Source organism: Ceratotherium simum, chromosome 9, assembly GCF_057802395.1.
Source record: "Ceratotherium simum simum isolate JZ-2026a chromosome 9, ASM5780239v1, whole genome shotgun sequence".
Classification (NCBI taxonomy): Eukaryota; Metazoa; Chordata; class Mammalia; order Perissodactyla; family Rhinocerotidae; genus Ceratotherium; species Ceratotherium simum.
This window is the reverse complement of record NC_141908.1, coordinates 9448213-9462701: the sequence shown is the minus strand read 5'-3', so window position 1 is coordinate 9462701 and position 14489 is coordinate 9448213. Positions and strand designations below refer to the sequence as shown.

Sequence of the window (14489 nt, the reverse complement as noted above, 5' to 3'; positions counted from 1 at the left end):
GAAACAGGACAGATCACCACTCGGCTGCCAGGTTTATAGTTCTACCTGTGGGTATTTATTTCCGCATCCCTCCCAAGCTCAGGAAGATCAACACTGACCCAGCTTTCTCTCAAACGAGCCCCTTTCTCAAGTGACTCACTCTTGGATCTCCAGGCCCAGCATATGGAATTTTTTCAGTAAGTTCCAAGGTCACCTGACTGCGAAAGAAGGGGAGGACGGGGAAGGCACTGGGGCTGGCTACTCAGGGCAATTCCTGCTGGGGAGGTGGGCGCACTCCCTCTCCACAGGCCCCTGCTGGAGTCTCCCAGGCCAACGGGCAGGTCCAGCCTGCCGAGGACAGGGCCTGTAGTCCTGCTAGGGCACAGGCCCGCCCACCGTGAATGACGCAGGCTCTGCTGCAACCTCCATCTCCCCAGGGCCACATGGCACCCTGAGCTCCATCGCTGGCTACCATCTTTAGGAAATCAGTCCAGATAGATGAGATAAAAAACAATGATAGGTGATTGCAAGGGGTGAGGCAAGAAAGGAAAAGAGAGGAGGTACCTCCAAAAATGTTTTTCTCCCAACAGGAGGTCACTGCAGAAGGAAGAATGGCCTCAGACCCTAAATACGAACATCTGTGGCTAGTGGGTCTCCTGACTTTATTTTTAAGGAGAATCTAATGGGCAACTCTACAATCTGTAGCCAACCACAAAAACAAAAATCTAAAAATGTGCAAATCCAATATTTCTCATAAAGCAAAGCTGAGCACTGACATCGATGATGAGGAAGGCTGAGGAGGTGCCCTGTGCGAAAGGATGCACATCCTCGGGTGTGCAGCTCATGTGCATCAGGAGTCCAGGCAGAAGCCCAGCTAAAGGCACCCCGTGCTCCTTGCTGGGCCTCCGGGCGGAACGGCAAGAGTCAACGGTTGGGCGTCTCTGTTGAGTGCAGGGTGAGCACAGGCGGGACCCATGGCACATGTGACAGCAGGAGGAGTGTGGCGGGCCGTCCTACCTTGAACACCTTGATCTGGCAGCTGGCCGAGTGCAAGTGTTCCGTGTACTCCCCATTCTCGTTCTGCTTAAATGTATCAATCTGTACTCGAAAAGGCACGCCCTTCTCGCCCCCGTGCTTCCTCGGGGTGAACTCAGTGCTGATACAGTGCACCTGGAAGGGAAACGTGAGGCAGGTAGCAAAAGGAGGTGAGCGGGCTCCGGACTCCCCAAGGGCTCCTCTCCAAGTGGAAGCTTCCATCCTGCATGGTCAGGTGCAGACCTGCCTCAACCTCCCTGCTCCCCGACGCTGTCCACTCAGGCCTCCCTGTGCCCCGTCCACACAGAACACGCCCTCCCACCTTTGTCCCTTGATCTCGGAGACCCTGCCTGGCCAGCTAAGTCTCACCACTGCTGCAGGCCCACTGACCCCAGAGCCCCATCCTCGCTCCTCACCCAGACCTCTCCCTTGGCAAACCCCACAGACTGCAGAGTGGGGACCACAGGTCTGTCACTAATAGCCTGGTGTCCAGATTACTCAGGCCAGGCTAGAAGCTGGAACCATTTCTGCGTTTCTGGTAAGTACCTGCCACATAGAAGGCACTCAATATGTATTTATTGTTATAATACTGTAATAATACGAAGTATATTAGTGTAATAATACAACATTAATACTGTAATAATAATTTTAAAATACAATAATAATATTGTAATTATGGGAAAAAAACAAAGATCGCTAACTTTTACTGGGCAATTTCTATGGACCAGGCACTGCGTTAACAGCTTTATATTCATTATCTGATTTGCAAGACAGGTGGGAAAATGAAGAGGCTCAAAAAGGGACATGTAGTAAGTGGGAGAGCTGGTGCTGAGCCCAGACACAGCGCCCCCGCCATGCCTCCAGCCAACTCGATCTTCCATGGTGTTTAACACAAGGCTGGATCCACACCAGGTGCTTGATAATTAAATAATTAATAATGGAAACTATTATGGAAAAAATTTTTACTTCCAATTCTTTATGCTAGGACATACTTATTTTGTAAAAATCTTACATAATGATAAGCAAAATCCACACATGACTCTAAAACATTCCAAGCCCTTTTCTTTTCCCCACCCTAGTGACCAACTGGCTCTGTGACTCTGAGCAACACTCGTACACCATCTCCCCTTCAGTTTCCTTCCCTGCAACAGAGAACAGGAGCCCATCAGGGCCCTGCAGATGGACTGGTGTGGAGGAACTACAAAATGGACCCCAGAGCTCTGGCTTCCCCCCAGAGGGCAACCTCACTTGCTCACCTGAATGAACGCAGAGGCTCTCTTCGAAGGGTCCCACAAAAACTCGACGGCGTTCAGCTGGGTCGGGCTGGCCCTGGGGTCCAAGATACCAACAGACAGTGGAATATCTGCACACACACACACACACACAAAAGTGCAATTGTCAGCCACTCCCAGATATTTAGGGAAGGACTCTTATTATAGGTTCAAATTCCTTAACCACAATTTGAAATGCCAGAAGTTCTGAAAACTAAGTTTTGAATAACTCACTTGGCAGAAAGCCTGACTTGAATTGCCATGAAGCTATTTAGAGTCTTTACCTCATTTTGTGTGAACAGTCATTTCATTTTGCTGCAGAAATATTATTGTGCTTGATTGCCTGTGATTACCCAAAGCCATAGGTCTATGCACCCTGCTGTCATTCTAACTTCTGAATTCTAAAACCCATCTGGCCCAAGGGTTGTAGATAAAAGACTGTGGACCACTGCCTGAGCCCCCCAAATTCCATTTCTGTTGCCCATCTCTGTGATGCCCATCCTTCCTTTCATCACTTATCAAAACACTTTAAGACAGGATCCTCTGCAAAGCCTTCCCTGCAACTCCCTGACAGCTGGTCTCTGAACTCCACCGGCCTATCTTTTCACCGAAAGGGGACTTCCCTGAGGGCAGGCCCGATGGCACGTTCACCTCTGCCAGCTCCCACAGGGTTTTACACAGACAGGAGTGTGCTAAAATGCCCTGGATAGGCATGGGTCCAGACGGCGTCCAGGAAGAACCCCAACTGGCTGGAGCACCTTAGGCCTCTCCTGTCCCAGGAGACTCACCGATGTCCAGGATGCGATCTCCAGGCCGGCTCCACCGCCAGCCCTCCAGCTGCTGGTGCTCCGTGTACTGCAGCCGGCGGTCGTGGAAAACCACGCGGATGATGCTCTGGGGAGGGGAGGCCAGCAGGGGACAGCCGAGTGTGGGGACCAAGAGGGACCCAAGAAGAACCCACCGTGGACCTTCCCAGAGCCAGAGCAAACCTCCTGCCCCTCAAGGCTCCTCCTCTTAAGCCTTCATTCCCAGCTCTTGAGCGCCACGTGCTTATCCCTCCTCAGAACCCCAATAACACTAACAACAGTAAGAATAATGACAAGTACCCTGTTTTCCAGAATTACTAAGTGCTTTGCATACACGGCTAATCTATAAACCTTTTCATGCAGATGAGCAAACTGAAGCTCAGGAAAGTTCAGTAAGCAGTAAAGCCAGGCTCAATCCTGAGTCTGTCCAACCCAGAGCCCGTCCAGCAGCCACTCGGGCTCCCAACGCTGCCGGCCTGTCCTGGTTCCCTTAGACAACACGCTCCAGGGAACAGGAAACCCCTCTCCCTCTGGAGCTTTCCCCAAACCTCCCTGCCACTCCCGACACCCCATGGCAAGCCCAGGTGCTCAGACCCCAACCAACCCCCCTGGAGGGAGAGCTGCTTGCAGCCCTACCTTGACGTATTTTGTGTTCAGATCTTGAAAGTCTCCCAGCTTCCGATTCTCCAGCAGTCGGATTTCATAAGATTGACCTGGAGGGGGGTTAATCGTAAATTTCCATTTCTGAGTGTTTTCAAATTTAGGGCTTACCCAGCTAGAGGTCTTCTCAACCCCCCCAGTGCCCAACTAGGCCTCACCGCCCTGAGGAGCAAAGTGGAGAAAAAGTCCACAGCCAGCTCATTGTTCTCTGGACTGGACACCGGGGTTTGTCCACCCAGCCTGGTTGGGCCTGGGGCACCCCAGGTAAGGCACCATATGACCCCTCAAGAGAAGCACCTCTATAGTTTTCAAGAAACAGAATTCAATATAGTTAACATTAAATTTATGCAACATAACTTCCTCTTTCTTTATAAAGAGTGCCCCCATCACTCGGATGGAGAACATAGCTACTTAAATCCACATTCGAGTAAATAACTGACCATACCTTTGCAGAGAGTAGGTTTAAAGGAACGAATAAAAGCCTGTTAAACATTGTCTCTAATTGCAGAATGAAAAGCATTTTCCCAAGTTAAAAGAATTTCACGTATTTGAAAGGGTGTGGGGATTCTGTGTGGTGACATATAACCAGCACGAGCCGGTTAAAGAATATAAATGGAGAAAAGATCCATCCGTAATAACCAGAAAAAACTTAAAAGTGTTTGAATAACCTGAAGAAAACTACACGCATTTTATTGGAAGATAAAATATGGTTTGAATAAATAGGATACACCATGTTCCTAGATGGGAAGACCATGTATCAAATGATGTCAATTTTTCCCAAATTAACACAACTCTAAAACACCCTAGCATATATCACAACTTAAAAAACGATGTTTTAGAGCTGGCCCAGTGGCTCAGCAGTTAAGTTCACGCACTTTGCTTCGGCGGCCTGGAGTTTGCAGGTTCGGATCCCAGGCGCGGACAGACGCACCACTTGTCAGGCCATGCTGTGGCGGCGTCCCATATAAAGTGGAGGAAGATGGGCATGGATGTTAGCCCAGGGCCAGTCTTCCTCAGCAACAAGAGAAGGATTGGCAACAGATGTTAGCTCAGGGCTGATCTATCTCACACACACAAAAAGGATGTTTTACAAATAAGAGAGAATAAATAATTTAATAATTGGTTAATCTGATTAGGTATCTAAAAAATTCTTTATTTTTAAATAATGATAGACTCACAAGAAGTTACAAAATTGTACAGAAAGGTCCTGAGGACCCGTCCCCCAGCTTCCCCCAGGGGTAGCACCTTAGGTAACTGTGGGACATGATCACAATCAGGACGCTGACCGTGGCACAGCACCATTAACTCAGCTGCATGCTTATTGGGTTTCCTGGGGTTTGCAGGCTCTCTCTCTCTCTCTCTCTCTCTCTCTTTTTCGTATGTGTTTGTGTGTACAGATCTATGAAATTTTATCACAAGAAGAGATTAGCCATTTCTTTCAAAGTGCAGACCCTCACCTCACAGCAAATATCAAAACAAGTTACCAATGGATGAAAAAGTCAATTTCTTAAGGTTTTATGTTAACAAGAATCACTGCTTATCAGACACGTAATAGAAAAAAAGACTTTCTGAAACTAAAATCAGTGGCGGGGGAGGAATCTGACTTTATTAAAATCTCTCTCTCTCTGAAACTTAAATGCAAAACAACAAACTAGGAACAGCAAAACCCAGTGGCTAACGTCTTAAAATAGCTAAAAGGTGAATGATTAGAAAAATACTAAGATACACAGCAGTGGGTTGAATGGTGGCCCCTCAAAAGATATATCCATATCTGAATCTCCAGAACCTGTGAATGTGACCTTATATTTGGAAAAAGAGTCTTTGCAAATGCAATCAAGTTAAGGATACTGAGATGAGGAGATCATCCTGCACTATCTGGGAGGTCCCTAAATCCAATGACAAGTGTCCATATAAGAGACACACAGGGGGGCCGGCCCCATGGCTTAGCAGTTAAGTGCGTGCGCTCGGCTACTGGTGGCCCGGGTTCGGATCCCGGGCGCGCACCGACACATTGCTTCTCAGGCCATGCTGAGGCCGCGTCCCACATACAGCAACTAGAAGGATGTGCAACTATGACATACAACTATCCACTGGGGCTTTGGGGAAAAAAAAAAAAAAGGAGGAGGATTGGCAATACATGTTAGCTCAGAGCTAGTCTTCCTCAGCAAAAAGAGGAGGATTAGCATGGATGTTAGCTCAGGGCTGATCTTCCTCACAAAAAAAAAAAAAAAGAGAGAGACACAGAGGAGACAGAAGAGGAAGCATGGGAGCAGAGATTGGAGTGACACAGCCACACGCCAAGGAACGCCTGCAGCCACTACAAGCTGGAAGAGGCAAAGGATGGAGTCTCCCCTAAGCCCCCAGGGGAACATGGCCCCACTGGGTTTCTGACTTCTAGCCTCTGGAACTGTGAGAGAATCAACTTCTGTTGTTTTTGTTTTAAGCCAACACGTTTGGAGTAATTTGTTAAAGCAGCCACAGGAAACTAATGTACTCCTCCTCCAGTGAGTAATAGAATGAGCAAAGAATATGAAATTAAATCATTCATTCCAAATATTTGCTGAGCAACAATTATTGCCAAATACTGTGCGAATCCTAGGGACATGGAAAACAAAACAGACACAGTGCGCGTGTCACAGAGCTCATCACCACGGCTCCCACAGGCCTGGAAATGATGCTGGCCGAGCACAGAAATACTCCCTCAGCAAGCCTCCCTTCTCAGAAGCTTTTACCAGCCGATCGCACAGGACCAGCGAACACTTAATGAGCACAGCAAGCCCCAGCGCTGCTCAGGACAGTGTGCTGGGCGCCCTTCCCATCAGAGGGAAGAGGCGCAGACCCCAAACTCTTGTCCTGCCAACTTGCCAGTTCAGAAGACGCAACTCACAGAACGGTCTTGCTGACCTCATCAACGCTTCTAACTTTCTGAAACAGCCAGATTTTTGACATACATTTCCGGGCTCCTGAGCCAACACTCCCTTGACAGCAACATAAAATGGAGCCTCACACGCCCTAACTGGTTTTTCCAGTGTCCTCGCCTCTTCCGAGGAAGAATGTAGCCAGCTCTGGCATGAGGTCCAACACCCTAATGGTCATTACCGTCGGTTTACCAGTGCCCCCAGGCCCAATTAACACTGACCCCAGGCTCTGCAGGGCAACTTCGGCTCATGCCCAACTGAGGCACATCCTGCCCCATACAGAGCACTTTCCGAGCCTGAACACAAGCGGCAGCAACTTAGAGATCAGAGCTATTAAGTGGGCCAGGACCATGGCCTCCTCCGCCTGCAGCAGACACCTGACCCATGTGCTTCCCCACTGAATCTGGAATCTCCCTTCCACGTCCCTTCCTCCTACACACACACACAGACACACACACACACACACACACACTCTAGAGCCCCTCCCAGACACACTGCACCTCCCTTACTCAGGACTCAGCTGGACGTTCAGTCTCCCTCCCCTTGCCTGCCTCAATGCCAACGCACTGGGGCCAAACTGACCTCCCCAAGCTCGGCTCTCACACAGCACACCACCATCCAGAAGGCCATCCTCCGTGGTCACACACTGGCTAATAAGTGAGGTCATGAAAGCTGAACTGACCTGGGACACACGGGCATTCCTCTGCTTGGACAGCATCATTTCAGGGCATGGGTGGGAGCCATGGACAGCGGGCTCTGTGAAGGCACAGGCTGTATCTGCTTTGCTCACCGCTGTACTGTTTGACACACAGTAGGTACTCAGCAAATGCTTAAACATGATTTCATATTCTTTGCAATGCTATTCTGTGCTAGAACTACAGGGTTTATAAGACACACTTCTGCTCTCAAAGGGTTAGCAATCTTCTGGGGTATATCAAACAGCACAGGAAAAGCACTAATGTAAGGCAGAAGTTGAAAAATCCCTCTAAGAGACAATAGAGATCCAAAGACAGCCACTACTCAGCCAGCATGGGGAGGAGGAGGGTGAGAAACCGTTTGAACAAGGAGATGACATGTGCGATGGACTTTGAAGAGTGGGCAGGATTTCTATAGCTGAGGGGAAGAATGAGTAAGAAAGTAACCCCAAGCCAAACTGCAGCAAGGAGGTGGGAAGGGAGAGGTGTGCCTCGAGGGAACAATAAGGAGCAGCTTTCCCTCACCGGGGCTTACCCCATGGCGCTTACCCCATGGCAACGTCTGCTCAGCTGTTCAGTCACTTGAATCTCAGAATAAGTCAATGGGGCAGTTGAGGATTATGAGCCCCACTGACAGAACGAAGCAGAGGCTCCAAGAGGTTACCTGACTTGGGCAAGCTCAAACAGCTAGTAAGTGGCAGAGCCAGGAGCAGAAACTAAATCTGTTTCCAGCACCTACCACATTCTTTGCTGCATCCTACGGGTGGGTGTCATTTGCTGGAGAGAGGACATCTGTAGTTCTACATAATTCTCTCTCTACTTCTCCTTGCTGGAAGGCATCCAATTCCATTTTATATACTGATTAAAGTTTGCCTACAGCATCTTATGGCATATACAGCACCCCAACCATCCCCATCCCAAGTTAAATGGTTTTTTTCCTTCCTTCTTCCCGTTAAGACTAGCAATAAAGGTGATTCCTAGAATGACCAATTCAATCGCCAGGCAACCTTGGATAAAGCATGTTGACTCCATTTCCTTGTCTGTAAAATTCTGTTTTCTACATTCTAAACAATGATTTGGGAGGAAAAACAAATCACTATAGAAAATGATAGTAAAGCCTGTTCCAATTTCAGAATTGTGAAATGTGTAAAAAGAAAAAAAAAAAAAGCTGGTCTTAGAATCAAGGAAATAGGGTAATAAATAACTATCATTTGGCTGTCATTCAGCTATGTGTTGGGACATTGTTAAGGCCCTTACATGCATTATTTCATTTAGTCCTTTCAACAATCCATGAGGAGAATCCATTATTGCCCCCATTTTATAGATGAGGAAATTAAGATCCAGGGAGGTTAAGCATCTTATTGAAGATCGAACACAGGTCTCTCCGACTCCAAAGACTGACACTCAGCCAAACTACTCTGCAGTGTCGAGTTGCTTCAAACGTCCTTTCTGGTTCTAATGTTCAAGAAGTACACCTATTACATTTCTCCTAAACTTCTTGATATTCATTTCATTTCATGACCCCCTTCCCTTCCTTTCAGGCTCAAATCCCTAATGCCCCATGACCTCAGTTCTCTGAACTAAGATGGACCTTAGAAATCTGACGGATATGTAACCACACTGTGGCATAAGGTTTGATATTTGTTTCCTCATGATAAATTAGTCTCCTTGAAACACATGTTCCTACCCCTTTTACAATACTCTGAACATGTTATAAGATTGCAGTAACTAAAACCATGTCATTTTTGGCATGGGGACAAATAGACCAATGGAAAAAAACAAAAAGCCCAGAAGTAGATACTTGGAAACTGGATTTATGACAGTGAGAAAAAAGACAGACTTTTCAAGAGTGAGGGGTGACCAGTTATCTAATATGAAAAAATAAATCCCTACCTCCCACCATTTATAATAAATTAATTCTAGGTAAATGAAAGTCATAAAATAAAAGCAAAACCTTAACATTTCTAAAGAAAATATGAGACTTTATGACTGTGGAGTAGGTAAGGATTTCTTAAATCAGAAACAAATACACAAAGAAAAACTTATGTCCTTTATATCACATAGGAAGACTATGTTAAAATTTATATATTGAGACACTTGTGAAAATGTCAGGGGTGCTATTAAAAATTACACAGTATCTATAAGTGGCGACTGACCTGGCAAACTGGTCACCCTGTGGAAACAGAAAATGATCAACAAACGTATGAAAAGATGCTGGTCTCTACAAGTATGCAGGATAATGCAAAATAAAATAAGATACCATCTTACATCCATCGGAGGGGCAAAAATTACAGTGTGACAATATCAAGCGTTGCTGTGAATGTAGAGAATGGGCACTCTCAGGTGTTGCTGATGAAAGTATCACACTGATACAACCATTTTGAAGAAGAGTTTGGCAAAAAAGAGTTAGGCTAAGGATACACAAGCCCTTCTGTCAAGCAAATCCAATTCTAGAGGCATATCCTAAAGAAGCACTTGATGTGCACTGGGAGATGGACAGAAATTGCTCGAGGTGGCACTACTCATTACCAGGAGAAACTGTCAACAGCCTACACATCCAGCACTTAAAATGAGCACTCTAGAGACACATATCAACATGGAGAAATCTCAGAAACATAATAAACAAAAAAGGTACATGGTGACATATATGAAAATACTTAGACAAAGTTTAAAGACAAAACTGTACTGTTGCTTTTTATGGCTAAATTTGCAAGAAGTAAAGATTTAAAAGGTAAAATGTAAAAATGTGCATGGGGATTCAAACCAACACCAACACTTCAAACCAATCCCAATTTCACAATAGTGGTTTTGCTTCCTGGGAGGGAAGAAAGGCAGGAGGATTAGAATAGAGGTAAAATCAGAAGCAAATTTGGCAAGATTGAAAAAACCCTGTTGGGCACATGAGTATTTGTTGTCTTATTCTCTGTAGTATTCAATCGATCTGCAGTAAAACAGCTCTCTCACACAGGCACACAATAACTGAGTGGAGGCAGAGCACTGGGAGCCAGGTGTCATTCTGCATGCTTCATGCCATGTGTTTCCGACTCTCCAGCCCCACCTTCAAGGGAGGGTCCCTCGGGTTCCACTGCTCAGCAGTCACCGTACACCCCCCACGCCACCCCCTCTGTGCCACTGACACGTCGGGTGCAAGGCCTCAAAGACGCCGGCACGGACAGCATTCACCCCACGTATCACACACCACCCCACAATTTTGCCACTGAAACTAAAAACTGCCTGCAACGTGATGAGCCCATTTTATTTAATCAACTCACTTTTTAAACTTAATTTTTTAAGTGTACACCATGACTGCATATAGAAAATCATATCATATATCATAAATAATACGTAGTATGTAAAAATCATACGATATGCAGCTACCAGTGTTCTTCTACGTACCCCTAAAACTACGCAGGGAACCTGGTCAGCACCCAGGTTTGGAGCCCGGGCTCACATCTGGGCCCACTACTTACTAATGGGCAAATGGCTCCATGTGCCAGCCTCAGTTTCCACATCTCCAAAATGTGGACCATATTGGTACTTAATTGGTACTCAGAGGGTTGTTGGAGGGCTGAAGGCACACCCAGCAGAGAGTTCACACAGGAGGGATCTTTGGCTGGACCTCAAAACCTCCCAAGCAGTGAGAGCACTGGAGAGTGGCAGCCGAGAACTGGACAGGGCACTGGGGCCCTACGAGCTGGTGGTGGCCTTTCCTGGTGGCCTTTCCGCAGCCTTACTGAAGCCTTCAAGGCAATTCCTTCCACCCACCCTGGCCCCACCCTCTACTCTGGTTCTGTTAAAGGCCTTTTAAGGGCAAGCAGGGAAGGAGCCCCAGGGTCAGCACTTGATGATGTAAACTAGCCCTCGGCAGGTGACCACCAGCCCAGCCCAGAGGGACCAGGTGACTAGGAGCGGCGGGAGCTGGAGGGCAGGTGGTCACAGGCTCCACCCCCACCGCAGTGGCCAGCTGAGCCCTGGGGACCCCCTCCCGCTTTAGTGCTCTGGCTTTAGATGCAGGGAGGGGTGGGGGCTCCTCAGCTGGACTGAGGCTCAGCAGGGAGCCCTGGCCGCCACCCAGAACACAACCGGAAGAATAGCTTGGATGCTGCCCAAAGGGCCCTGAAGCCACTCCAAAGGGTGTGGAAGCTTCCCTCTACCCCAACCTAGCTAGGACTGTCCCCAGCCTCTATTCCTTGGCACTTCCTTGCCTCCACCCTACACAGGGAATAATTGGGGAAGGAGGGCAAGGAGCACAGGTGATAGAAGAGAAAACTTCTTTTCAGAGGAAGACGAAATAAAATACACACGTGTGGGTCTCTGCACTGTGCCTGGCCCAGGCAGGTGCTCAACAAGCCTTTGTTTCCTCTGTCTTCGTTCATGTAACCCACAACATCTAACGTCTTCTAGCCCAGGCATCAGCCAACTTTCTCCGTAAAGGGCCAGACAGAACTATTTTTGGCTTTGTGGGCCATAAGATCTGTCACAACTACGAGACTCTGCCATTGTAACAAGGAAGCAGCCACAGACAATATGTGAAGAAATGGGTGTGACTGTGCTCCAATAAAACTTTATTTATGGACACAGAAATTTGAATTTTTATATAATCTTCACTCTTCCTACTGACCTCTTCCTTCCTCCCAACTTCTTTTGGCATTTTGCAACTTTGCCCCTTGGCTTTCTTGCATGATGGCTAAGTCGTAGCTCCCCAACTAGACTGGAATCTCTCTGAGGACAGGCCAGCTGCCACTTTACCTGAACCAGACTTGCACACATGCATACACACACACACACACACACACACACACAAACCAGTCCCTTGTACTGTACTGGTATATGATAGGTTTTTAATTAATGGTGGCAGAATTTGATATTAAATTCCCTAAAGCAAAAACAGAGCTGGAACTAGTCAGCCAAACCAAGAAGAGCATGAAAAGATGTTTAACCTCACTAATGGTCAAAGAAATGCCAAATGAAAATAATGCAATGCCAGTTTCATGTATCACATTGGCAAAAATTTAACAGACTGCTAACATCCCATAAGGATAAAATGTGGGTAAACGGGGCCTCACACATGTTGGAGGTGAGAGATATAATGTCACAGCCTATTGGGCATTTTGCCAATACCCATCAATATTGAAAATGGGCACAGTCTATGACTCAACTACCCCATCAGCAAGACTCTAGTATACAGAACTGCCAGCACATGTGATTAAAAATATTTATATAAGGTGGGGGCTGGCCTGGTAGCATAGTGGCCCGGGGTTCACGGTTCACACACTCCGCTTCAGTGGCCCGGGGTTCACGGTTCCAAATCCCGGGCATGGACCTACACATCGCTCCTCAGGCCATGCTGTGGCAGCATCCCACATACAAAATAGAGGAAGATGGGCAGATGTTAGCTCAGAGCTAATCTTCCTCAGCAAAAAGAGGAGGATTGGCAATGGATGTTAGCCCAGAACCAGTCTTCCTCACAAAAAAATATATATATATATTTACACGAGGCTATTTAATGCAGTAGTACTATTATAGCTAAAAGCTGAAAATAAACTAAATGGTCAACAACTGTGTTATACCACATTGTGGCATAATATGCAGCCACTTCAGAGAATGCAGCCTTCACCTTAACCGCGTGATTAGGTTAGCAGCATATGCCTCCTGATGCGGTGCACCGGGAAGGACACGGTGTCACCATTCCTGCCCCACAACCTGAATCTAATCATAAGGAAACAGGCAAACCCAAATTGGGAAACAGCCTACAGACAACGGGCCCAGACTCCTCAAAAATGTCAGCATCATGAAAGACAAGGAAAGGCTGAGGATCTGTCTAGATTAAAGGAGAGTAAAGAGAGGGACAACTAAAAATAACACCTCGTTCTGGACTGAATCTCAAACCAGGGTGAAAAATTGCTAAAAAGGACAGTATTGGAACAACTGGCTATGCGGTAGGTAACTGTATTGTATTGATATTAAATTTCCTGAAATTGATCATGGAATTGTGATTATGTCAAAGAACGTCCTTGTTCTTAGGAAATACATGCTAAAGTATTTAGGAATAAAGGAGCATGATATCTACAACTAACCCTCAAATGATTCAAGGAGGAAAATATATACAAAATACAGAGATAAAGCAAACATGACAGAACATTAACAACTGGTGAGTCTGGTGAAGGGTGCACAGAAGTGTATTGTAATAACCTTTCAATTCTTCCATGGCTTGAAATTTAAAATTACTTTGAATTAAAAGTTTAAAAATAGCTTTAAAATTGAGATTGAAAAAGAATTAGGCAGACCTAGAGCTACAATAGACAGGAAGAACCATCCACTATATATATATATATATATATATATATATATATATATATACACACACACACACACACACATATATATATACACACACACAATGTATATATATACACACATATACATATGAATGGGAAAAACAAGTTGCTGAATAATATGTACACAAGGTGATTGTACTTTTATTTTAAAACGTTATACACATATGCCTATATTTGTGAGTCTATATGCATCTAACAGTGAATAAAGAAGGGCTCTTCCCTCTTAAATTATATGCATCTTCAGCATTAACTTTTTTTAAACGAGAAATATATGTGAATTTGAAAAAAATACAAAACAAAGAAAAGAGGGGGGAGTGCCTCATACTGCTCTAAGCATGTAACAGATGTCCACGGTGACAATGATTGGTATTTTTTTCTTCCAGTGTCAGGCTGGTACCCAAAAGCCAACCAGCCAGGGAGGCATTTGGGGAGAACAGTCTTTGTCCAATAAACAAAACACCAAACACATGCAGACGAGGTCAGACACACGGAGGTCCTTCCAACCCAGCGTCTCTCTGGGAGACCACCTGAAAACCCAGAGTATGACTGTGCCCATTTTAGAGGTGATGATGCTAAGTCCCAGAAAGCTACTGATGTGCCCACGGTGACACAGCAAGTTAGTGGCAAAGACTCAGCAGCCTGTGGCCTGGCCCAGGGGAGGGGAGCTGGGGTCAGGTCAGATACACTTGGGTTGAGTCAGACCCTCCCACGTCCTGGCAAGTTCTTGAACCTCTCTGCATCTTACTCTCTTCAACTGCAAAATGTTCTCTACAGATCGGCTGGGAGG

General features: G+C 46.3%; 1 protein-coding gene across 2 annotated transcripts in view; it reads right to left on the bottom strand.

The window, feature by feature from the left end:
• Nucleotides 1–14489, bottom strand: part of TFCP2L1 (transcription factor CP2 like 1) — a 58215-nt gene that overhangs the window by 21965 nt on the left and 21761 nt on the right. For both annotated transcript variants that reach the window (XM_004423908.3, XM_087435034.1), the window contains 4 exons: nt 3728–3804; nt 3074–3179; nt 2271–2377; nt 997–1149 (listed from right to left, as the gene is read on the bottom strand). In XM_004423908.3, the coding sequence (XP_004423965.1) occupies nt 997–1149; nt 2271–2377; nt 3074–3179; nt 3728–3804 (443 nt within the window). The remainder of the gene's footprint in view (nt 1–996; nt 1150–2270; nt 2378–3073; nt 3180–3727; nt 3805–14489) is intronic.